The sequence below is a fragment of the Trachurus japonicus genome, chromosome 7 (genome assembly GCF_045865225.1).
Source record: "Trachurus japonicus isolate A0001 chromosome 7, Traja_1.0".
In the NCBI taxonomy this organism is placed as follows: domain Eukaryota; kingdom Metazoa; phylum Chordata; class Actinopteri; order Carangiformes; family Carangidae; genus Trachurus; species Trachurus japonicus.
In genome coordinates, this window is record NC_140913.1 from 1,992,900 (window position 1) to 2,016,438 (window position 23,539).

General features: G+C 46.4%; 1 protein-coding gene across 2 annotated transcripts in view; it reads left to right on the forward strand.

Annotated features, from left to right (window-relative positions):
• The first annotated feature begins 156 nt into the window (after positions 1-156).
• The window catches only part of hcfc1b (host cell factor C1b), a 39,410-nt gene continuing 16,027 nt past the window's right edge, over positions 157-23,539 (forward strand). For both annotated transcript variants that reach the window (XM_085780774.1, XM_085780775.1), the window contains exons 1-18: positions 157-918; positions 1,640-1,788; positions 2,144-2,304; positions 2,424-2,626; positions 5,130-5,214; positions 5,359-5,465; positions 7,495-7,674; positions 8,707-9,021; positions 9,099-9,247; positions 12,832-12,981; positions 13,076-13,303; positions 13,383-13,541; positions 15,440-15,638; positions 15,723-15,838; positions 17,803-17,932; positions 18,045-18,214; positions 21,664-21,811; positions 21,940-22,223. In XM_085780774.1, coding sequence (XP_085636900.1) covers positions 747-918; positions 1,640-1,788; positions 2,144-2,304; positions 2,424-2,626; positions 5,130-5,214; positions 5,359-5,465; positions 7,495-7,674; positions 8,707-9,021; positions 9,099-9,247; positions 12,832-12,981; positions 13,076-13,303; positions 13,383-13,541; positions 15,440-15,638; positions 15,723-15,838; positions 17,803-17,932; positions 18,045-18,214; positions 21,664-21,811; positions 21,940-22,223 — 3,105 coding nt within the window. In that variant the 5' untranslated portion in view covers positions 157-746. The remainder of the gene's footprint in view (positions 919-1,639; positions 1,789-2,143; positions 2,305-2,423; positions 2,627-5,129; positions 5,215-5,358; positions 5,466-7,494; positions 7,675-8,706; positions 9,022-9,098; positions 9,248-12,831; positions 12,982-13,075; positions 13,304-13,382; positions 13,542-15,439; positions 15,639-15,722; positions 15,839-17,802; positions 17,933-18,044; positions 18,215-21,663; positions 21,812-21,939; positions 22,224-23,539) is intronic.

Here is a 23,539-nt window from a genome sequence, read left to right on the forward strand (position 1 = left end):
ACATTTTTACAAAACATTGTATTTACAGCGTTTATTTACACTGGTTGTAGTCAAATAGTTAGTCCAGGTTTCACCCAGCGGGTGTTCTAACGGGACGGTGTTTTGTGTGTGACACTGTCCGCCTCTTAACTAGTCCGTTAGCAGTTAGCCGCTCTGTGTTTTCTTCGGTTGCTGTTAGCAGCAAGATGGCGGCTCCCTTCCCGGCACACAACCTCTCTGCCGTGCGCATTTAACAGCGACCCGAAGCCTTCCCGGTACCCCATCACACCGTTGCATGGAGCAGCCGTACAGCGCATTCAGTCACCACCCGATCCGCGTTTGTCTTTCTGCTGGTGTTTGTCAGCCTAAGCAGCTACTGGCGACTTTCTACCGACTCTGCACAACATTCACCGGGTAAAATGGCGGACTTTCCGCTGCAGTCTGCTGGCTAGCTAACCAACAGCACCGCAGCCCGCCTCTGAGCCACCAACTTGGTCTGTGCCTGAAACCGATCCTTCGCTTTAGGTCGGTGCCTGAGAGCCGTTCTTCAGTTTCTAATAAACAATAGCGACCCCCGGGGCAGACGTTGATCTCTGCCCACAGGGTTAGCCGAGGCTAAACTAGCCACGGAGCTAGTTAGCGTGATAATGCTAATCCAGCTCAGTTAGCGACCAGGAGGCGATTTTTAACTTCATTCTACAGTCACGACTAAACTTGGATTTCTCTCTCAGTGAAGACCGTGAGCACAGGACTCTGACAGCGGCGTCATGGCATCTGACCCTGCTGTGATCGAGCCCCGCTGGAAGCGGATAGTAGGTTGGACCGGCCCGGTGCCACGGCCCCGGCACGGACACCGAGCCGTGGCCATAAAGGAGCTGATGGTGGTGTTCGGCGGAGGGAACGAGGGGATTGTGGATGAACTGCACGTCTACAACACAGGTAGAGGGGGAACCGTGGCACACACATCGGGAATGATTTGTGAAATGAGGGTCTGTGCGGGGATCCAACAGCAACCTGAACAATCACTATTGCTAACCCGGCTACAATTAGCATCTGTCTGTGCTTTCTGAATGATGACCGCTAACGACGTTTCAAAGCTAACTGGACTTGTGTTGTGATATTATTCTGGGGATGTGACATAGATTGGTGCGGGCTGTTGCTTAGCCGGCTAGGCTAGGCTAAGCTAAGCTAACTCATACCCATGCTATGTATGCTAACAAGGTTAGCAAGAAGCTAAAAGCAGCTCTGGCAATAACACAGAGAGAAATGGCGCCTTTTTACTGAAAATACTGGTGACGCCGCAGACACGCCCCCTGCTGCAGCAGAACACAGACAACAGGAAATACTATGAAATATAAACAGCGTCAAAATAAGGAGCAAATGAAAGTATAATATATTATATTTTGACCTGCAGTTCCTGTTTGAGAACTCTGAGTTTAATCAGCTCCAGGTATTGTTCTGTCTGTCTTCTGCTGTGTTAAGAGCTGAGATCATTTCTGTGTAACTACAACAACACAGTTAACTGATGTTTGTAGAGCAACATCATAGTGACTTTTACTCTTGGCAGTCAGAGATTTGGAGACAGCGCATTAACACACAGACTCTGTTGTTTAGTTAAGTATTAATTATCACATGTGTAACTTGTTGGTGTCCCCTGCAGCTACCAACCAGTGGTTTATCCCTGCGGTCCGTGGTGACGTCCCCCCTGGCTGTGCAGCTTATGGCTTTGTGTGTGATGGGACACGCCTGCTGGTGTTTGGAGGGATGGTGGAGTACGGCAAATACAGCAATGACCTGTATGAGCTGCAGGTGAGTGATGACACTGCTGGAGCTACCTGTGGAGCTTGCAGTCTGACACAGTCCATCTAAATGCTGCTACATAAAAATAATGAAATCATTATAAGTTGGTTAATCTTCTTTTTCCCACTTATGTCTGCAAAAGTTGATGAAATGACAGATTCTGAAGTCAGTGCTAGATAATCTTTCATATTCCACCTGTCAGCTGTTCCAGTCACGTAAACATGAATTAAACCCCTCCCTCAGAGCAGCAGCAGAGCTGTGATTGGTCTGGTCTGCTGCAGCCCGTGCCCATTAATGAAACAAACTTGGAGCTGACTTATGAGTTGTATATAGTAACAAGGTCTATATTGACTCTGTCCTTCAGGCAAGTCGCTGGGAGTGGAAACGTCTGAAGGCCAAAGCTCCAAAGAACGGCCCACTCCCCTGCCCCCGCCTTGGACACAGCTTCTCTCTGATTGGCAGCCGCTGCTATCTGTTTGGAGGACTGGCCAACGACAGCGAAGACCCCAAGAACAACATCCCCAGGTGGGAAATACAGACAGGTGCACTCGGGTCTTACAGACTCCAAATGAAAAAAAAAATCCCAGAACGTAAACCGTTTGTTCAGTTTGAGAACCTTATGACCTTTGACGCTGCTCTCTCAGGTATCTGAACGACCTGTACTGTCTGGAGCTGCGTCCAGGCTCCAGTGTGGTGGGCTGGGAGATCCCTCTGACGTCGGGACAGGCTCCACCACCTAGAGAGAGTCACACAGCCGTGGTGACGAGCGGCCGCACGGCCAACAAGCTGATCATCTACGGAGGGATGAGTGGCTGCAGACTGGGAGACCTGTGGGTGCTCGACATAGGTGAGACACTCTCAGCAAAGGTGAGGCACCAGGCCTGGTGTTTCAGTCTGTGACCTGACAATAGCAATAGATCAAGTCTCAATGACCATTTTTATTGTCCAGCATTTTATTGCTGGAGTCCACTAGAAGATGATCATGCTTCAGTGTTCCAAACAGACATTACATTTCCTCTTCTGTGCATCTTATAGGGCTGTCAGTCTTCCCCTCAAATCAGACTCAAATTTATTGTTATGTTAAATAGTCGAAAAATATTCAAATTTTTTATGTTTTTTTTTTTTTTGCTCATTATATACGCCTATATCAGCTTATTATTACGTCCCGCGTCCACTAAAAGCGATATTTCTGAAACTTCGAAAAAGTGCAATTGCTATTTGCGGGTATTTCCATTGAAAGGTGTTTTGTGAATGAGCCGTAATGCGTCTTGCGTTTCTATGGTGACGGCACAGCGATCTCAGCTGCCTACAGCTGTTGCTGTTTTTGTTTTTAACAAAGACGAAAACAGCGCTTGATTGCTGAAAGGTAAAGTCCGTGTGGCGCTGGCAGCGGCCACAAATAAGGGCACACTCACACTCGGGCCAGTTGTTCCGTACTGTGCTGAAGCACGAATGCCCCCCCCTTTCCCCGCTGGCCCGCACTCACACCACCTCGAACCCAAGCTGCTCAAGCACGGTTGCCTCCGACACATAGGCCTACGTTAATATACAGGGATTATTTGTTTACCAACACGGCGGATGCGCGCTTTAACCTGACTGCAGAAAGAACGGAGCCTTTTAAACACCAGCGGTGATGAGGTGCTGACAATATAGGTGGTCGTTTCCACACACCCGTACTGGTTTATGTGACTTACGGGGACATGTCGGCGCAGGAAGGAGTGGAGCGTGGATGCGAGCCAGCCAATCTCCTTCAACCATGCACGGAAAAGGGGAATGATAGAAAAGGTTTTTCTAATTTATTGAGAAACAATGCCCAGGTCAGCAATGCATGACAATAAACATGTGGTTAATTTGTCCCCTCAAGTTACATAAACCAACACAGCGTGGACACACACAACTCCGCTGACGCCGGTGACGTGTAGAAAAGCGAAAAAAGTGTTTCCATTACACTTTTGCGATACAAGTTTGTATCGATACGTCTCAAAAACCACCTCATGAGAGCGTAAAAACTTTTTAGCGATATTTGAGAGTTTTTTCGAAATGTAGGTGTTTCCATTACCAGTTTTTAATTTCGATATTTAGGTTTTGCGCATTTCAAGGGGTAATGGAAACGTACCTATTGTGTAACTTCTCCTGTTATCTATTCACGAAAATCGATTATTTCATTCAAAAGTCTGTTTTTCATTAATCAGTAATCCGCCCCATCAACAAACTGAAGTGTTCCTTTCAGCTCTGAATTAGCCGTTCATATCATTCATATCTACATGGAGCGGGTAAGCTCGGTGCTGGCTGCCATGTGGTGTCGCCATGTTTTTACCTTCAGTGGCAGCGTGACGGTAGGAAACCACGGAAACTCAACAGAGACACCGCGGTAACGCAGTGAGGAGGAATGGAGCGTTACACTAATGCTGCATTCACCTGCAGTCAGGCAGACGGCCGTCGGTAACAAACCAGATGTCATTTTAGTCACAGAAGTCCAGAGAAAGCCGGTAAAACGTGGTTCAGGTAAACAATACGACATCGCCATGACAACATTTGTCACGTGTATTGTTTTGCCTCGTGCTGACGGACCACTTGTTTACATAGAGGCTTGTTTATGTCGTTACGTGCAGCGGCCGTCTGCCCAATTTCACGTGAATGCAGCATGAAAAATACGATTGAGTTGCTTGCGATATACAACCGCAACGCTAGATGGGAGTAATTCCTACGCAATGTGCCTTTAAGTTTTACCAACTCAGTATAAAACTTAAAGAAGGGAAATCGAAATATTATAAGTAGTGGTGCAACAGATCGCAGTTGATGTGTGATTGGCACGCAAATGGTCATTGGATAAAAAAAAGAAGAAGAAGCTGTGCGTGTAGTGGGAACACATAGGCCATCGCCCCAGCTGAATAAAGGGGCAATTAAAAAAACTCAGCTCGTAAATTTGAAGCTGCAACTGTACGTCACGCACAAGAACAACAAAATAGTTTGTTTTATCAACTTGTACCACCTTAAACTTCGCGACGCACAACGTTAACAGCGTCGTTGCAGAAGGCATGCGTTGGAACGTCAGTTTCCACCTTCAAATGTTCTCATTTTTTAAATAACTGGAATTCCGTTCAAATAGCAAAGTTCGTTCTGACAGCCCTAGCATCTTCTGTTAATCTCTAGTCCCCCTGTGTGAAACACTCTTTCAGGCAGGTTTTGCCCCGGCACAGTTGCTCCCCTTGGTGTTTAGTCTTTGAGCCTGTGGAGTATTTAGCTATAAGACACATTTGGAAAGACAAAACTCAGAAGAACCATAGCAGGTCCTCGTTTTAGCAACCTGTACTGATTTCTTATTGGTTCCTGTTCTGATGATGTCACAGACTCTCTGGCTTGGACCAAACCAGCCCTCAGTGGAACTGCCCCTCTGCCCCGCAGTCTGCACTCGGCCACCACCATCAACAACAAGTAAGATACACATAGTAATGCCACTGTACACACTAGTGCTCCAAACACATACTAATACTACTTTGCTATTGGTAATACAATAGTTAATCTGTTTATGCAGTTGTTACTGTTACAGTGACTCTGCCTCTCTGTGTGTGTGTGCAGGATGTATGTGTTTGGAGGATGGGTCCCTCTGGTCATGGATGACGTTAAAGTGGCCACTCATGAGAAGGAGTGGAAGTGTACCAACACACTGGCCTGCCTCAACCTGGGTACACACACACACACACACACACACACACACACACACACACACACACACACACACACACACACACACACACACACACACAGCAGGGAAAATAAGTATTGAACACATCAACAGTCCTGCATGGTGAGTGTGCATAGAGGCCGTGGTGGTTGAGTGCATTACTCATTGTTCACCTGCTGATTCCAGATCAGTCTAACACTGTGTCCTAACTGGATGCGACGCGAGCGAGCGTCCGACAATCGCGTCACATCTGACGCTCTCTGTCCACGCTGAATCCATGTGTCTGTTGGAATGGAAGCACATCAGCTGTGCGCCCGTCCGCTCGGCAGACTGGAGACGTAACTACCCGGTTAAAAGATGGGTGAATACTATTACTACGTGTGTCCCTTTTAAACAGAAAACAAGTTTCTTGAAAGGCAAGTTGTCTCTATAGTGTGGGAACAGTAGCAAAAACATAATGCAGGGTTTTCTGTAACATTATAAGACGGCGCACCGCCCCCCGCCGAAGATGAATGAAGGCGAGGCTATTAAAAAAAAAAAAGTCCGGGTGAGCAGCAGAGCGGCCGCACCGTGACCGCAGTCCGCTCCAACTGCCTGGTGTCTCCATTGCGCACCACTTGTCCAAGTTCTCCTTTACTTTTTTTTTCGAAACAACACTCATTCTCTCTCTCTTTTTTTTTTTTTTTTTTCACCGGCGGTGTCAGCTGATGTGCACGTCTGCAGCAACCCAAACAAATACACGTGTTACTGTTGACTGGCTCTATTCCAGCCACATGATTGGTTCGGCGCAGTGGAACTCTCAATTTTGGCTATTTGTATTGTCTGCCAAAACATGGATGAATGAAACCTATTGACCACGTCTCATATTTCTATCGAAGATAGGGCAAGCTTTCACTCCCAGCCATGCTCCTGGCAATATTTGGTATCGATTTCAAAGGAAATATCAGCAAATTTCTGGATAAACTGTTGTGAGATAATAGAGAGAAGAAGTCACAAAGATCATTCAGAGTTTTCAGTGACTTGACTCGCGCAGGAGGATAAAACATCTGTTCAACGACACGACTGGACAATGTACAGAGCAGCAGTAAGGGCTGGTAATTTTACCGTCTATCAACCCACGAAGACTTAGGTCATCTCACTGGTTGTCAAACTGCAAGTTTTGGGGCGATCGTGAACCACATACAGCTTTTGCTGCTGTTTTTTCTCTCCCACCGCTGTATCAGTCAGTGAAAGCAGTCCCTGCCCCAGGTAAAAGCTGTAAAAGTACAGCTGTCATTTCGGATGTGAACATATGGTTATCCCCATATTTACACTTGCTCAAGTTGAAAAAAAAGTCTGCTCGTATCTGAACATCTCTATATTGCTTCCTTCTTTACAAACAAATGTTTTTCGTCCTAGTCTAAAAATGTGTCCACAAAAGCAAACGTAATGACTCACTGCCGAAAGCTTGCCAAGCCTATAGTTACGGTGGCTAACGTAGGATTGGACAATTGGGTTGGCGAAGGGTCAACTCCGACCAACTCGGGCTGCTTGGATTCTACCTGAATCCCCAAGTCGGAGTCCCCACCTCGAGGGCCCTGCAATCGAATGCAGCATAAACACTGAAAGATTCCAGCTGCTTTTCTTCATGTGTTCAATACTTATTCCCTGTGTCACTTCAGCACAGTGGCGGCGGCGACCGTAACGTCTGACCGGGGGGGGGGCGCGATCGTAGCGGAAACAATGAAAGTAATGGCAAACAAACACTGCATGTCTCCAAAATCAGGCAGGTTTCCAGGATGCCAAGTCGCCTACTCTTTTTAATGTAACAATTGCCGATGTGAACCGGTGTCAAAAAGGAAAAAAGGAAGAAAAAAAAAACCAATCGATCACGGGCTTCATGAACGATTACCATGGCACTGAACGAAGCTTCAAAGCTTCGAAGCTTTGATTTTTTTGGGTCAGCCCTAGAGATTTCATGTGAAAATCTGTGGTACATCTGTCCTTTCGCTCGTACGCTTACCCGTCTGTCCACCTGTCTCTCCGCTCAGACACCATGTGTTGGGAGACAGTCCTGATGGACAGTCTGGAGGAGAACGTCCCCAGAGCTCGAGCAGGTCACTGCAGCGTGGCCATCAACTCCAGACTCTACATTTGGAGCGGTAGGGATGGATACAGGAAGGCCTGGAACAACCAGGTGTGCTGCAAGGATCTGTGGTACCTGGAGACTGGTGAGTACAGAGAACATAACAACATATTCTCTCTCTATCAACTGCAGCAGCATCGCAGCAGTAAAAAGTAGAGAAGACAGAGCTGATCATTATTTTTAAAGCTTGGGGCTCTGGTTTTCTCTGGAGTGACAGATAGGGATGTCACGATTACAGATTTTCTTGGTACGATTATTGTCAGAGAAATAATCATGGTATTGTGATTATCACGGTTATTATGTATTAATTAATTTCACAACACTATTAATGTGTTAAATCAAATATCCTCAATATATAATTACATTACTAATTATTTACACAAAATATTTTTATGTCTATTAATATATGACCAATTATTAATCCCCCAGGGAAGTGTTTGAAATATTAAGGTCATTAATTGTCATCTTATTTCAGTTTTTTTTTAAATTACAAATTACTAGGGCTGCAACTAACGATTATTTTTCATTATTGATTAATCTGTTGAATCGATTAGTTGTTTGGTCAATAAAATGTTGTAAAATGTCAATCAGTGTTTCCCAAACCACCAGACGACGTCCTCAAATGTCTTGTTTTGTCCACAAACCAAAGAGACACTCAGTTTATTGTCAAAAGGAACAAAGAAACCAGAAATATTCACATTTAAGAAGCTGGAATCAGAGAATTTTGACTTTTTTTCTTAAAAAACAGTAGTTGACAATTAATTTAATAATTGATTATTGTTTGATTAATCGATTAATTGTTGTAATCACAGTAATTTACAAATTATACACCAACATATAAATTCCTACCAATTGAATGTTACGTTAGGTAAACGGACCAGTATCTGTGCATTTACCTTTACTTTGGTGCTGATCTGCCGATTCGGTCCTTTTTTGGAAAGTGACAGTATTTAAGAATCTTTACGATCAATTAATTGTGGCGTTTAATACCGCGGTTAATTGTGAAAACAAGTAATTGTGACATCCCTAGTCAGAGATGGACAGCAAGCTCCTGTCTGTCTCATCTGTCTGATATGTTCCCTGCCTCTCTGACCCTGTCTCACCCGTCTGTCCTCAGAGCGTCCCTGTGCTCCCTCTCGGGTGCAGCTGGTCCGGGCCAACACGTCGTCTCTGGAGGTGAGCTGGGGGCCGTCGCAGACCGCAGACACTTACCTGCTGCAGGTGCAGAAGTACGACATTCCTGCTCCACCTGCTGCCGCCTCGCCCGCCTCCAACCCCGTCCCCGCCGCCACAAGCAGCACCACTTCCCCCAAGAGCCCCATCGCCATCTCACCCGCCCCCCTGGCTGCCCCGCTAGCTGGCGCCACGCTGCTCCCCTCCCCCACCGCCTCCATACCCGGAAGCCCATTGGCTTCCACTGCCAAAGCACCAGGTGGGTTCACGCAGGAACGCCTACAGCTGATAGGACAGGTAGATGTGGACATGTCTCACCTGTCTGTGTTTCTGCAGCCGTACTGAAGGTGGCAGCGGCTTCAGGCGGAGTGGGAGGAGCCTCAGTCGTCACAGTGAAACAGGCTGTGCCCAAATCACCAGTTGCCGTGACATCACTTCCTGCAGGTGTTCGTATGGTGGTTCCTGCTCAGGCTGGACAGGGGACGGTATGTAGAGCTGTAGCTGTGTTCACTAACCATGTTTCCATCCACACGTTTTTATTCGCATGAAGCAATATTGAATTAGAAATGCCTTATGGAAACACGAAATTCGATTAATATGGATATCGATAAAAACTGAACACGGTCGGTCTCATCGGATTTTCTCTTGATCGATACAAAGTTTATGCGACAGTTGCTGATGGAAACAATTCTTTGTCGGATAAATGTGGGTTGCATCCAGCGTTTCCGCTAGAAAAAAATGTCACCGGACAACGTGACCGGCAGGTTTTCAATTTACCGGACAAATAAAATAATAGCCGACTGCACAACTGAAAATATTGTAGCAACCCCGCAGTAATGTTGTTGTTATGGTGTTTAAGTTCCGTGATTTCTGACTGACTGTGAATGTGTACGGTTCGGGCCGGGCAGGTTGGATGAGAAGCTGAGGGGCCGGGGGGGGTGTGTGTGTGTAGGTGTAGGTGTGTAGGTGTGTGTGTGTGTGTGTGTGTAGGTGAGTGAGTGAGGAGGAGCAGAGGAGGAAGTGAGAGCTGTCAGGTAAGTTTCTGTTATGTTGTTGTAGTTACGTCGGCTCGGACGCTACAATAACGTGTGCTTAACATGGACGTCGGACGCGAAATAGTTGCGAAGCGGAGCCAGTTTCATTTCGGTGTCGTTAACCGATTGTGCCAGATGCGCCAGGGCCGCGCACCTCTGTGCCAGGCTCGCACTCTGCCGCGATTTGTGTTTATTCATTACAGAGCACGCAAGAGATTAATACACATATTCACACAGGCTACACACACATACGGGCTACACATGATACACAGACACACAGCTGAGGGGCCGAGGCGAGGCACGGAGAAATGCGCATCTGGTGGCGTGCCCCCCATGGGTGCTTGTGCCCCGAAGCGCCCACGGAATCGGCGCCTATGCCGGGCACGACTGTCATGCATGTGCGCTGCTCTGTGTGAGGTGTGAGTCGACGACGGAGAAAGAGCGCTATGCGGAGGTGACTGAAAGGAACGATGTTGCGCTGGTCGAAAAATCTATTCATGGCAGACGTAATTTACTGTTAATGCCGTCAAATGACCACGTAAATTCTAAAATAAATATTGCACAAGCCTGCGCTCATAGCCTACATAAAGAACATAAAGCAGCTGAAGGCCTATTCTCAGATACAATAATTTGCAAACATAAAACACAACTTGGACTGGCTCATTTCATAATAACGCGGCGTGCTGGCAACTTGACATGGGCTAATAATAATAAAAAGTCTGCTGCTTTGCAATACAAACTCAACAAACAAACTGAAAAAAAATCCCTTGACAAGTTCTCTTTTTTTCTTTTACTTTTTACGCATTTTCGCATGTGTGAAACGTGCTGCAGCTGTTTTAAAATCTAATGTGTGCAGTGTCTCAGCGCAGCTTGAAATGCGCATCAGTCTTGAGACTTTGCTCTCCGCCAGGCGACTTCACTGTGCTGTTTTAATGCGATTCTGCAGAGTGAAGCCTATCTCCACTCAGGGTAGATGTCGCTGAAATCTCCGATTTCGTTTTTTTTTATTTTATTTTTTATAAAATTCAAATTGTGCTCGGACTCGGAGGAAATATTTTCACCGGACATTTTGACCAGCGGGGTTAGAAAATTCCGGACTTCGGCAGATTTTACCGGCCAAAGTCCGGTAATTACCGGACAACGGAAACCCTGGTTGCATCATGTTTTATGTCGATCCTGCTCCGTATTCCAGCTGTGGAGTAAACACAGACAGATGCAGGTGAACAGGACAGACTGGCTTCATGTGAAGAGTCTCCATCTCCCAGAACAGTTTGAAGCGCTGCCGTTCACAACCCACCTCCGCTGTCTGTAGTGGTTAACATGCGCTGCATCTGTATCAAAGCCGTGTTTAGATGACAGCCATGTGGCATTCAATGTTTCTGCTAGGAACCCCCCCCCCCCCCCCTCCGCAATTGCAACATTATTGGGGTATGTCGTGTTAAACCTATGGGCTACAATAATAATCATCAATCTTGTTCATTTATAAGCCCAGTGGACTGACACACTCAGTTCTCTCTTTTTTTTCTTTTCCACTAGCATTCGAGTGCAATGTCCAACATGAGAATCAAACCCGCTAATTTTAAAAACCGGTGTGTTTTTACAGTGACCACTGATCTGTACTGAGACTGTTGTTATTCTGTCACCTGAGTTAAATGATGCTGTGTGGAAAACCATCGAGGTGCAAAGAGTAGATACTGAGCAAGATAGTTATCTGTAGTTTACCTTAGTACTCGCGAGTACCCGACCCAGTGCAGGACTCTGCTGTGAAGGTGGAGACATGCGGCAGTGGTGGTGTGTTTACGACAATTAAAAAAAAAAGAAATTGAAGGATTTAGGAATGGCCGGGTTCAGACTACACAATTTCAGGCCGATTTTGACACAGTTTCATCATGGCCGACATATTTCCAGCGTTGGGCCCGATTATGAGCGTCGGGAAAGACAAACGGATGTGTAGCGTCACATAATTGACAGGCTGTAGGACGCCCCAATGAAAAGTCTATCATGTTAGAATTTTTTGCATTTCTTCACCTAGTCTGACATCTCCTACGACGTGAACCTTGATGTCGACCAATCCACAAGTTTACGAACGTCATCTATGGGCAAACCCGGAAGCCGGTTTTGCCGGTTTGGTGCAATTGTACGGTTACGTTTCCATGGTTTTCAGTTGTTGTCATAGTTGCGGTAAACGCATGGATCTATTAACGCTGCTTTTAACACGGATGTCAATTTGTGTGATATCCACTGTTAAAAGCTGCTGTGATGATCCATGCGTTTTACAGATTTTCACAGAAAAAAAAAAAAAAAAATCCATGCATTTACCGCGACTACTGAAACCATGGAAACGTAAACATAAAATTCCACCGGAAGAGCAAAACAGGCTACGTTTTTGACGTTCGGAAAAAGGTGGATAGGATGACATATCCGTTAATATCCCCCATGTCTGTGAAGGACAGACACTCAGACTGTCCTCTTCACCAGACCCAGGAACGGATCCACTATCATTTTTTCAGCCTTTTTTATTTTTCGTGTTTGAGCAGAAGACCGCTATCACACACAGCGCTACGGTATCCATGATTGACAGTTTGTTGTGACGCCTCCCCGACGGCCTGTGAACTCGTACAGGGTCGTGATCGATGATTGGTCGGGGTGATACTTGTAGTGTTGCCAGTCTCCCGACCAAGACACGTCAAGAATTTATGCCACTGTGATCGTTTGATCTGACATGGAGACCAAAATCGTGAAAGACAAAATAATCAAAAAAAAAAAAAAGACATGGAGATCTGAAGAGAAAAAAAGAAAGACAAAATAATCGTGTAGTCTGTCGTGTAGATGGAAACGCATTTGAACCGGCGTTATTCACATTCATATTTTTATTGAACTTAAGATAATTTGACTGACGAGTGAACGGAAACATGGTTAGTGTCAGCATGCCCTGATCTAACTGGGCCTGATACTGATGGTCTACGAGTGAGACCAGCGTTAGGCTGAGGCTATGAGATCTGACATGACCCTTCATCCTGTCCGTCTGCTCTCAGCCAATAGGAAGCAGCCCCCAGATGAGCGGCATGGCGGCTTTGGCGGCGGCGGCTGCAGCGACTCAGAAAATCTCTCCGTCCTCCGCGACGATGCTGAATGTCCCCACGGGAGCCACAATTGTTAAGACGGTGGCTGCTCCCGTTTCCATGGTAACTCCAGTCTACAGTTGTCTGCTTTTCGATGAATAAACCTGTTTGAGATCATTACGCAGCAGGAGGAGCTCTCACCTGTCTTCTGTCTCAGGTCAGCAACCCGGCCACTCGGATGTTAAAGACGGCTGCTGCTCAGGTGGGCGGGGCCTCGGTGGTGTCCACTCCGGGGACCCCCAGCCGACCAATCATCACGGTCCATAAATCAGGCACGGTGACGGTGTCCCAACAAGCTCAGGTTGTCACCACGGTGGTGGGCGGAGTCACCAAGACCATCACTCTGGTGAACAGTCCACTCGGTGTGGGAGGAGGCGGGACTCTGGTGAGTGTCATCTGCAGGGCCAGAACCCACACCTGTTCATCTCCACAGATCTGATCAACTCATCTTGCTTCTGTTTCAGATCGGTAACCTCAGTAACCTCGGTAACCTGGGGAACCTGGGGAACCTGGGGAACCTAGGGAACCTGGGGAAGGTGGTTTCCATGGTCCAGACTAAATCTGTTCAGAGTGGAGCGGTTACCAGTCAGGCTGGTGGCAGCTCAGTCGCCCAGATCCTCCAGGTACTGCTGAATTCTCCTGCTCTCTACCCACAATTAGGGATGTACATGTTTAACCGTTAACCGATAACAAGAACTTTGATCGATTAATACTATTGGTTTTTTTTATTTTTTATTATTAGCTCCTTATGTTGTCAACTCATGGGGGCGTGTCGACACGTGCAGACTTCCACTGCCTTCAGTCATATTTTGCAGCAAAAAGTTACACAGGAGGGCTGACAGTATGTGCAGCAGCCCCTGTGAAGGAAGATCAGACAATAAATGTAGCTACACAGTAGGGCCCGACCGATTTATCGGCGAGCCGATTAAATCGGTCGATTATAGCCCGTTTGAGAATAATCGGTAATCGGCCAAAACTCGTCGATTGTCGCCGATATTTTCAGAAATAAAACTTGGTTTTACTTTGAAAATGTTCCCCCATTTAAAAAGATCCCCGACATTAGGCTATTTATCCTGTAGAGGGCGCATCCAACTCCATCCACTAACCACCTCACACACAGCAGAGTGACTGATCTGCAGCAGGACACGCTCCGCCATAGCCTTGTCACTCACACACATCACACAGCTTATTAACAACTTGATTAACTGTTAACTGTCTCAAAACCAGTGTTTCCCCCGGGCTTTCTTTTTACTTTTTTTTTTTTACTGCGGTCGGGTTGTGAATTAATTAATTAATGCTCGTGACTCCGGCCGTGTTGGGTCCGAGATTCATCAAGCCGGTCGGGTTTTACCGGCAGTATCCCCGTTTATCACCAATAAACACAGTAGATGAGGTGGGTGAGTGACTGAGCTCAGGCTGCGTGAGACGGGGTGTGGGGCGGCGGTGCGGGTCTCTGACTGCAGCGGGAGTATCATGTCTCTGCTCCGTTACACTGAGACTGGCCGCCGGTGAGCGCTTTTGAGACAGGCTAGTCGTTGAAAACAGCGGTGATACGTGCTTCCACTTCGAGATCAACAAACCAGAAACGTCTGGAACAACACTGGAGAAAGTCGCTTTTGATAAAAAAAAAAAGAGAGAGAGAGAGAGAGAGAGAGACCACCGTGCTGTGTAAAAACAACAACAACAAAAAAGTGTCACGTGTCGTGACTTCCTGTATCTGGCCCTTCCTTCCTTCCTATATCTTTTCATATACAGTTCAGTCATATTGATTTTGACTTAATTTTGACAAGACAGGGCTCCAAATGTTGTATTTTTTTTCCTGCGACCAAGACCAGTGCTTGGTATACTATTTGGGGGCAGCCCTAATTTATATATTATATAAAATATATAGATATTACTTAAATTAATACAATTTTAAAACTTTATTAAAAAAAAAAAAAATCGGCCGATTAATCGGTTATCGGATTTTTTTCCCCCCTAATAATCGGCATCGGCATCGGCCCCAAAAAATCCATATCGGTCGGGCCCTACTACACAGACATAGATGTGTAGCACCTGTAACTATGGCGCTGAAGAGAAAAAAAAAAAGAGGACGTCGCTACTCTCCAGCCTGTTCACCTGCAGCTCTCCTGCAGCTGTCAGAGGAGCTCTGCTATTCCTTCAGCCTGGTGTTTGGCTGCACTTTGTATAAAAACAGTTCTACATTGGACGATCTGAGCACAATCAGCTGAGACAGAGCACAGTAGACGTGACATGTGGCGCTGATCAGCCGTCGCAGCGCACATGTGTATTTAACGGCCAAAAAAAAAAATAAAAATTGGAGTGATACATTTTTTTATTTTGGCCATGCACTGCCAGCGTCTTAATCTTATCGGTTAACGGTTAATAATCGGTTAACGAGCGTCGGTTATCGGTCAGAAAAAAAATTAAAAATGTGCATCCCTATCCACAATGCAGCTGGTTTCTGCTTGGTGTTCTGCTGGTTTCTACTGATTGAACCCATCACGTCTCTTTCTTCAAGACAAAGGGCGCCCTGCCAGCAGGAACCATCCTCAAGTTGGTGACATCAGCAGACGGTAAACAGACCACCATACTGAGCACTCCGCAGGCCGGATCCACTACCAGCAAACCCACCATCCTGGGCGTCGCCCCGACAACCTCCAAGCCCGGAACCACCATCATCAAGACTATCCCAATGTCTGCGCTGCAGGGGGGGGCAGGTACATGAGCCACATCCACCTCAACAGCCAAGCTTTTATTTTGAAGTTTGATGATTGACTGAGTTAAGCCCCTCCCCCCTGCAGGTGGAAACAGTCCAATCACCATCCTGACCACCAAAGGGTTGACTCCAGGAACCATGGGCAAGATCATCAGCACTGTCCCCAAGATCACTGCAGGCGGTCAGCAGGGGGTAACACAGGTAATACACACACACACACACACACACACACCATCCATCCTCTTCATCTGCTTATCTGATCCCCCTTTTCCACCAAGCTGGTTCGGAGCCCGTTCCTGACTTGGCACCGGTTCTTTCCTTTTTCATCACCTAAAGCTGCGTTCACACTGGACCTTTTGTTTTTAGAACGAGCGTCGAGTTTACATGTTAAGTCAATGCAAACAAGCTATTGAGCGTTTAATCGCCCAGGCGAAAAAACGCTGGGGCTCGGAGCGACAGCAACGGAGCGTCGGAGCAACGGAGCGTCAGAGCGTTTTTTCGCTCGAGTCGCTCCTGTCGCTCGAGATGAGAAATCCCAACTCTCCGGCCGTCAGTCGCTCGCCGCTCAGCGCTGATTGGCTGCCGTAATCCCGGTGGTGCCGGTGTAAACAGAGACACATGGCAGTGGGCATGACGTCATCAAAGCGAAAATGCGAGTCTGTGGCTCTGTGCCAAATTCACGAGCGACAGCGACGGAGCGTCGGAGCGTTTTTTTCGGAGCGATACCATCGACAGCGACAAAAATAAAAAAAGCACCGGTTCTTGGTTCTTAAACTCCTTGCTGGTCTAGAGCTAAGAACCGGTTCCTCCGGGGGTCCCCCCCCCCCCGCCAGGCAATTCCTCTCTTTTTTGGTCCTGTCCCGTTTGCATCCCTGTATAACTGTAGTTGGCAGCAAAGACAGGAGCAGCTCCTATGTGGAGGCTTAGCTCTGACTTAGCTTCTTACCAGTGGAAAAGCAAACTGGTTCTTTGGAGGCACCAGAATTGAATGAGTAAGGGGCCGTGTCCACCAGACGCGTTTTTAGCGCTGACAGCCTCTCAGCGCTGCTTTCCCAGCATATATATATATATATATTTTTTTTTTTTACGTATATTTTTTTGCTTTTTTGGCTTTTATTTGATAGCACATAGTAGAGATAGACAGGAAAAGGGGAGGCAGAGAGAGGGGGAATGACATGCAGGAAAGGGCTGCCTGACACGGGATTCGAACCGGGGACGCCTGTGGTGAGGACTGTAGCCTCTACATGGGGCGGCCACTTTAACCACTGCACCACGCACCGCCCCTACACAAAATATTTAATATCTCTTAATATATGACCAATAATCCCCCAGAGGAAGTGTTTGTAATATAAAGGTCATTAATTGTCATCTATACCAAATATTGAAGTTTATTTTAATCGTTTTTTTAGTTACAAATTATGAGGGCTGCAACTAATGATTATTTTCATTATTGATTCATCTGTCGATTATTTAAACGATTAGTCGATTAGTTGTTTGGTCAATAAAATATTGTAAAATGTCAATCAGTGTTTGCCAAACCACCAGATGACGTCCTCAAATGTCTTGTTTTGTCCACCAACCAAAGAGAGACTCAGTTTATTGTCATAAAGGAACAAAGAAACCAGAAATATTCACATTTAAGAAGCTGGAATCAGAGAATTTTGACTTCTTTTCTTAAAAAAAACTACTCAACTAACCCTAACCCAATTCTATTCAATCAAAATAGTTGACAATTAATTTAATAATCGATTATTGTTCGATTAATCGATTGGTTGTTGCAGCTCTACAAATTACACGCTAACATTTAAAATCCTACCAATTCAATGTTACGTTAGGTAAATGGACCAGTATCTGTCTGATCTGCCGATTCGGTCCCGACATATTCTTTTTTGGAAAGTGACAGTATTTAGGAATCTTTACGATCAATTAATTGTGGCGTTTAATACCATGGTTAATTATGAAAACAAGTAATCGTGACATCCCTAGCGCCACACACGTAACACATCAACTTGATGAGCAAGAAATAAACTGAACTAAAGTGAACCACACATCTCATGTGCAGTCTTCCATCCTGCAGCAGCTTGAAACACCATGAAAGCTTGAAGCCTGGTTTCTGTCATCAGTGAAAGGGAATTAGAAAGGTGTGTGTGTCTGTGTGTGTCCAGGTGGTGTTGAAAGGAGCTCCAGGTATGCCCGGTACCATCCTCAGGACCGTCCCAATGAGCGGAGTCAGACTGCTGTCGCCAGGGGCTGTGGGCTCCAAACCTACCGTTATGGTCGTCAAGGCAGCCACAGGTAAACACACACTGCAACAATGCATCCGACTTAACACGTGTGTGTGTGAGCGCACACCCCTCCCTGTGAGTGTCTGACGGTTGTGTCTCTGTCGGTGTCCTTGTCTCTGCAGGTGTGTCCAGTCTGGGAACAGGGACAGGAAGCGTCTCCACAACAGTGGCAGGTGGAGCTGTCGCTGCTGCTAATGCCTCCCTGGCGACGCCTATTACCACCATGGCAACCATTGCTTCACTGGCTAGCCAGGTTACCACAGCAACGGCTGCTGTAGCAGGACCCAAGCAGGTAAAACAAGAGCTGGGACTGCAGGTGTAGGAGTAGGGGAGAGCCGGGTCCAAAGTAACCAAGCAATTTTCTCCAAGTCCAAACAATTCTGACATGTCTAACTTTCAGCATGTCCATCATATATGACCTAACAGAACTGCTAGAAAACTTGAGGAAAGTCTCACTGTGACCGAGTCACATTCAAGAGCCTGTTTTTAATGACGGAAAGTAAATTCACTCGAGCAGTCTTTTTTTTTTTTCGGTCGATCGGCTGTGTTTACATCCTACAGTTTGACATGTCAGAGTTTTTCAGTATAGAAGCAGCTCAGGAGTCACTGTTGGGACAAAAGTAATAGTTGTTAGTTTTGTCCCTTTGCACATTAACAATGAGCCTGTCTGTCCCCCTGCCGGTGCCGCGGTCACACTGTGTGATACAGGAGGGATTAAAACACACAATAGCCGTGTTTCCACTGCAGGAGTTCCTGGTAAAGGGAGGGGGTAGGAACTTCTACAGGAACCGTCCTCTCACTCGGCCCTCTCTGTGGCCGTGTTTCCACTGCAGAGTCGGACCCCGCGGCGACGTCATGAGTTTTGATCGCCGCTTAATCGCTGTGCGACAGTTTCGACCATGACGTCACCCAGGCAGGTCACAAGCACATGCACAAAAATCATAACAACAACGAAGACGGATGGAAGGAGCTGAGTTGGTAGCCGCGTTTCTGGTTTGTGTGTGTGTGCACATGGCGGTTGATTGTAATCCTGCTTGAGTTTTTTTTTTTTTTTTTTTTACTTTTTTTACTTTTCACGGCATTGTTTTGCGGCGTGATGGATCCCCAGTGTGTCGAGGTGCGCTGATATTTTAATTTCGCCGCGATGACTCAAACCCCCTCTGAATCTCTCCGGTGCCGTAGACTGCAATCAATGCCTGCACCTCATCGTCGGTCCATTTGTGTACATCTTCCTGCTGTTTTCTTGTTGTTTACAGCGGTGTCTGCTAGGCTAATGCTCTCCTTCTGCTCCCCCTTTTAAAAATGCCGGTTGTTTTGGTGCTTTCTGGTAGCGTCAGAGCCTGCTCTAGCTTTAGCCAATCAGCGCCGGGTTAACCTCGAGCCCCACCCAGGAGCTTTTCAGGGCCGAACGGAGTACCTACCCTGGAGTAGGTACTCCGTTGGCCCCTGTAAAAGTTCCTGTAAATGGCCCTGTGGGGGAGGTTCCTGCAGTGGAAACACGCACCAACGGGGCTGGCCCCGTAAAATTACCCCAAAGTTCCTGCAGTGGAAACACGGCTAATGTAAACAATGTGACTGTATATACCAGGGGTGCAAACTTATCACCTTTCGGCGAAATTCGCCGTTTTGGATCCCAAATTGGTCATTTGTGTGATTCGTGTAAATCCGCAAAAAAAAAAAAAAATTGAGAGGGGGGGGGGGGGGGGGGGCCGGCGAGGCGAGGCGAGGCGAGGCGAGCCAATGCACCTGTCTCTTTAAGGCGCATGCAGCTTATCTGGATGACAACGAGTGGTGGCAGCGCTCCTCTTCTGTCCAGCAATACACACCTGAAGCTTCACTTTTAATACAGACTAACTAACTAACGCGACTTTTTGAGCATGGCGAGTGAAAGAGTCGGAGCTAGAAGATGCTCCAGCAGCGTTGTATAGTTGCTGTATGGGACCGCGTGTGTGTGATGATTGCGATCGCGGCCAATTAGCGATTAGCGCGTTTAGCTTTTATTAGCGCTGCAGCGCGACCTGAGCAGCAGCAGCAGGAGGAAGAGGAAGAGGAGGAGGAGGAGGTTGACTGACTGTGGCAGGACACCTCTGCCTCTGTTTCACTTTATGTTGCTGGTAAATAATGTGGTTGTAAAAGTAGTAGGCTAAAGTTAAATTATTTTGTATGCACTAATTAAAGGGGCAGAGCTTTAAGAGACATTTTAGCTTTTATATTTTATAAGATATATTTTTTGTAAGAACCACAATTAATGAATATAGGTTATATATTTCAGTGAATATCTAATTGTTCTTAGCATTTGATAACTTTCTTTGCCCAATAAATTAAAACATGTTGGAACTATCAATGTCTCCTCTCTTGCAGCCAGATTCTCACCTACTTTTAACCTCAGACTGTCACAATGATGGATCAGATTTCAGACTGCCTCATTCTTAAAGTTTTAACCTGAATATATGAGACATGATTGATTTTCCCAACGATCAAAGTATACCAAACCGAACCGAAAACCATGACCACAAAACCGTGAACCGAACCGTTTGCTTGAACATCTTTTAAATACATATTGCCGCTTAATATGTTTTATGTAGCCTATGGCATTTTTAAGCTTCATGTGTGTTATTGGACAGAAAGAGCAGCGCTGCCTCGGAGCATAGCCTACGTACAGAAAACACATTTACATCAATAAATAAATGTTTCACAATGAACCAATCAGTCTGTATTAAATTTTATTTAGTTTGAAGGCAAGGTTTGCAAGGTTCATCTGATGGACATCAAGGGACAGATTCTCTAAGTTTTGCACAGCTTTTGCTCATGCTAAACCTGCAAAGGCTGAAGACCCCCTTCACATATTTCAAAACCAAACACAGAGAGACAGATTGTGCAGGTTTAACAGGAGCAAAAGCTGTGCAAACCTGAGTAAATCTGGACCCTAGTCTCATGCTAAAATTGACTGTAAATTCACCTTTAAAGTTGGTTTTTAAAAAAATTTCCCCGGGGGAGCATGCCCCCGGACCCCCCTAGGGGGTCGGTATCTTGTCACCTTTTTTTACCCCTGATGAGTTTGCACCCCTGATATACATGTAGATACCTTACTACAGGAGGAGACAGAGACCAGTGGAACAGGTGGTCCAGTCTCGGTGGACCAGGACAGCATAGGAGGACGACAGAGATCTGTTCTGGCCGAGTCCCAAGGGAGTCAGTGTAGTAAAAAAAAGTGAATCAATTATATTTTACAAGAATTCACACAGTAATTTAGAGAAAAGAGCAAGAATTTAAAGCAAAGGAACATGTTAATGAGCTGGTCTACAAAGATAAAAAATCCAAATCAGCGTCATTGATCGTTCATTCTGAAATTAAATGAAATGAAAGGTAACAATGTGTGTGTAATCACATATTAACAAGGGCACTGTCAGACATTTTTTAATAATTCAGAACAATTCGTGTTACTTTTGACCCACCCCCTGTTACTTTCGTCCCCGCTGTACGGGACGAAAGTAACAAAGCGCAGCTTCTCTTCAAAGTCAAATTACACCAACGTCATTTCACATTTTTACAAAATAACACCTGGTATTGATAGAGACAGACACATGTGAGATAGTGATCACAACAAAAACATGTTTCTCTCTGTAACTCTATCTTTTTAAATGACGTTAATTTGAGAAATGTTACTTTGGACCCGGCTCTCCCCTACTGCAGTAGTAGTGGTTGTAGTCTGCTTGTATTGATACCATTTCCCCTCTGCAGGTGACTCTCATCACAACTCCCAGCGGTGCTGAGGCTCAGCCTCTGGTCCAGGATCTGCCAGTTTCCATCATGGCTTCGCCTACTTCAGAAGAACCTAGAAGTAGCACAAGCGCCACCACCACTACAGTAGAGGGAGACACTGCTACAGGTACAAGGACCAGGTCTACAAACCCTGCTCAGACCACTCACTCACTCACTCACTCACTCACACAGCCCATAATATCCTGCGTACTGTTGGTGTATCTGGTGTTGATGATGTCACTAATGATGCTGCAGTGACGCTGGTCTGCTCCAACCCGCCCTGCGAGACGCATGAGACGGGGACGACCAACACCTCCACCGTCGCCATGGCAACAATGGGCGGCGACAACAGGGTCTGCTCCAACCCGCCCTGCGAAACGCACGAGACGGGAACGACCAGCACGGCCACTGTCGCCACGGCAAGCATCGGCGGCAGCGGCGGCACCAGGGTCTGCTCCAACCCGCCCTGCGAGACCCACGAGACGGGGACGACCAACACCGCCACCGTGGCCTCGTCCAGCATGAGACAAGAGCTCCAGGTAAAGAGAGAGACAGGCGGCCATCATCAGCTGTGTTTACATGGACACACATATTCAGAATAACAATGCGTCATGATCTGATTCGGCACAATCGGAAAGAAATAGTTTCCGATAAAGAGGGGTGGTTTATGCTGATCCTTATTCCAAACCGCGTCCATGTGTAAACACTTATTCCGATCGCGACTTTGGGCTCAGCTGCAGGTGAGTGACATGAGCCGGCTGCAGAGCGCAGCGCCGTCCTTTTTCTTTTCTTTTTAGCAGCACCGTTTGTCACCTGTAAGGACGGTGCATGCCAACGTCCCTCACGTGGACTGAGCTGCGTAACGTTTTGCTGCAAAATAAGACTGAAGGCACGAGTTAAAGTCTGTAGGTGTTAACATGCCACCATGATTTGATCGAAATATGGTGCTAATAAAAAAAATTGACCGATAGTATTAATCGCTCAAAGTTATGTTATCAGTTAACGGTTATTCACGCGTTATTCATTGTTGGTTTGTTTACAGCACAGGAGGAAGTACAACTTCTTGTTTTAGGGAAATCAGACAACTCTGCACGTGTCAAAATGCTGCTATTCTGAATAAAACTTGGTGCTTGTACACACACGTCATGATCGGATCATTTGATTTTGCTCCCATATAAACAGCGGATTCAGATTTTACAATCCCTCAAGGTTTTAATTTAGAAAAGAAATTTTGCGCATGTAAACATAGCAATCTGACATCCGATAGAAGCAAAACCGGTCCCAATCTGGGACGAGCCGGACCAATGGGCTCTATGCACAGCTCCACCACTTCCTGAATTTAAGGCAGGTCCTTCATTTCCTGTCTTACATTATTGGACAAACTGATTAATCCAGGTGTGTCTGACCATTGTGACTACTCAGACACACCTGGATTAATCAGTTGGTCCAATAATGTAAGACAGGAAATGAAGGACCTGCCTTAAATTCAGGAAGTGGTGGAGCTGTGCATAGAGCCCATTCTCTGTGCGGGCTGGTGGGCTGGATGGGACCAGAACTAACACTGAACCAGCTCAGATCTGGTCACACCTACACTGACAAATAACACCTGGGGCCTCATTTATCATTGTGGATACACCTTTTTTTACACCCTTTTCCCCCCCGTTTTGTGCGTACGCACTTTTCTCCGCCAAATTTGGGATCTATCAAGCCAAAACCTGGCGGGAAAAAGTGCGTACATTTACGCCCACTCTGACCCTGGTGTACCGGGATTTACACCCTTTTTGAAGAACAGGAGGAATTGGCGATGCCGCTGCTGAGTCAGAGAACTGCAGTGTGCGAGGGAGTACACAGTGTT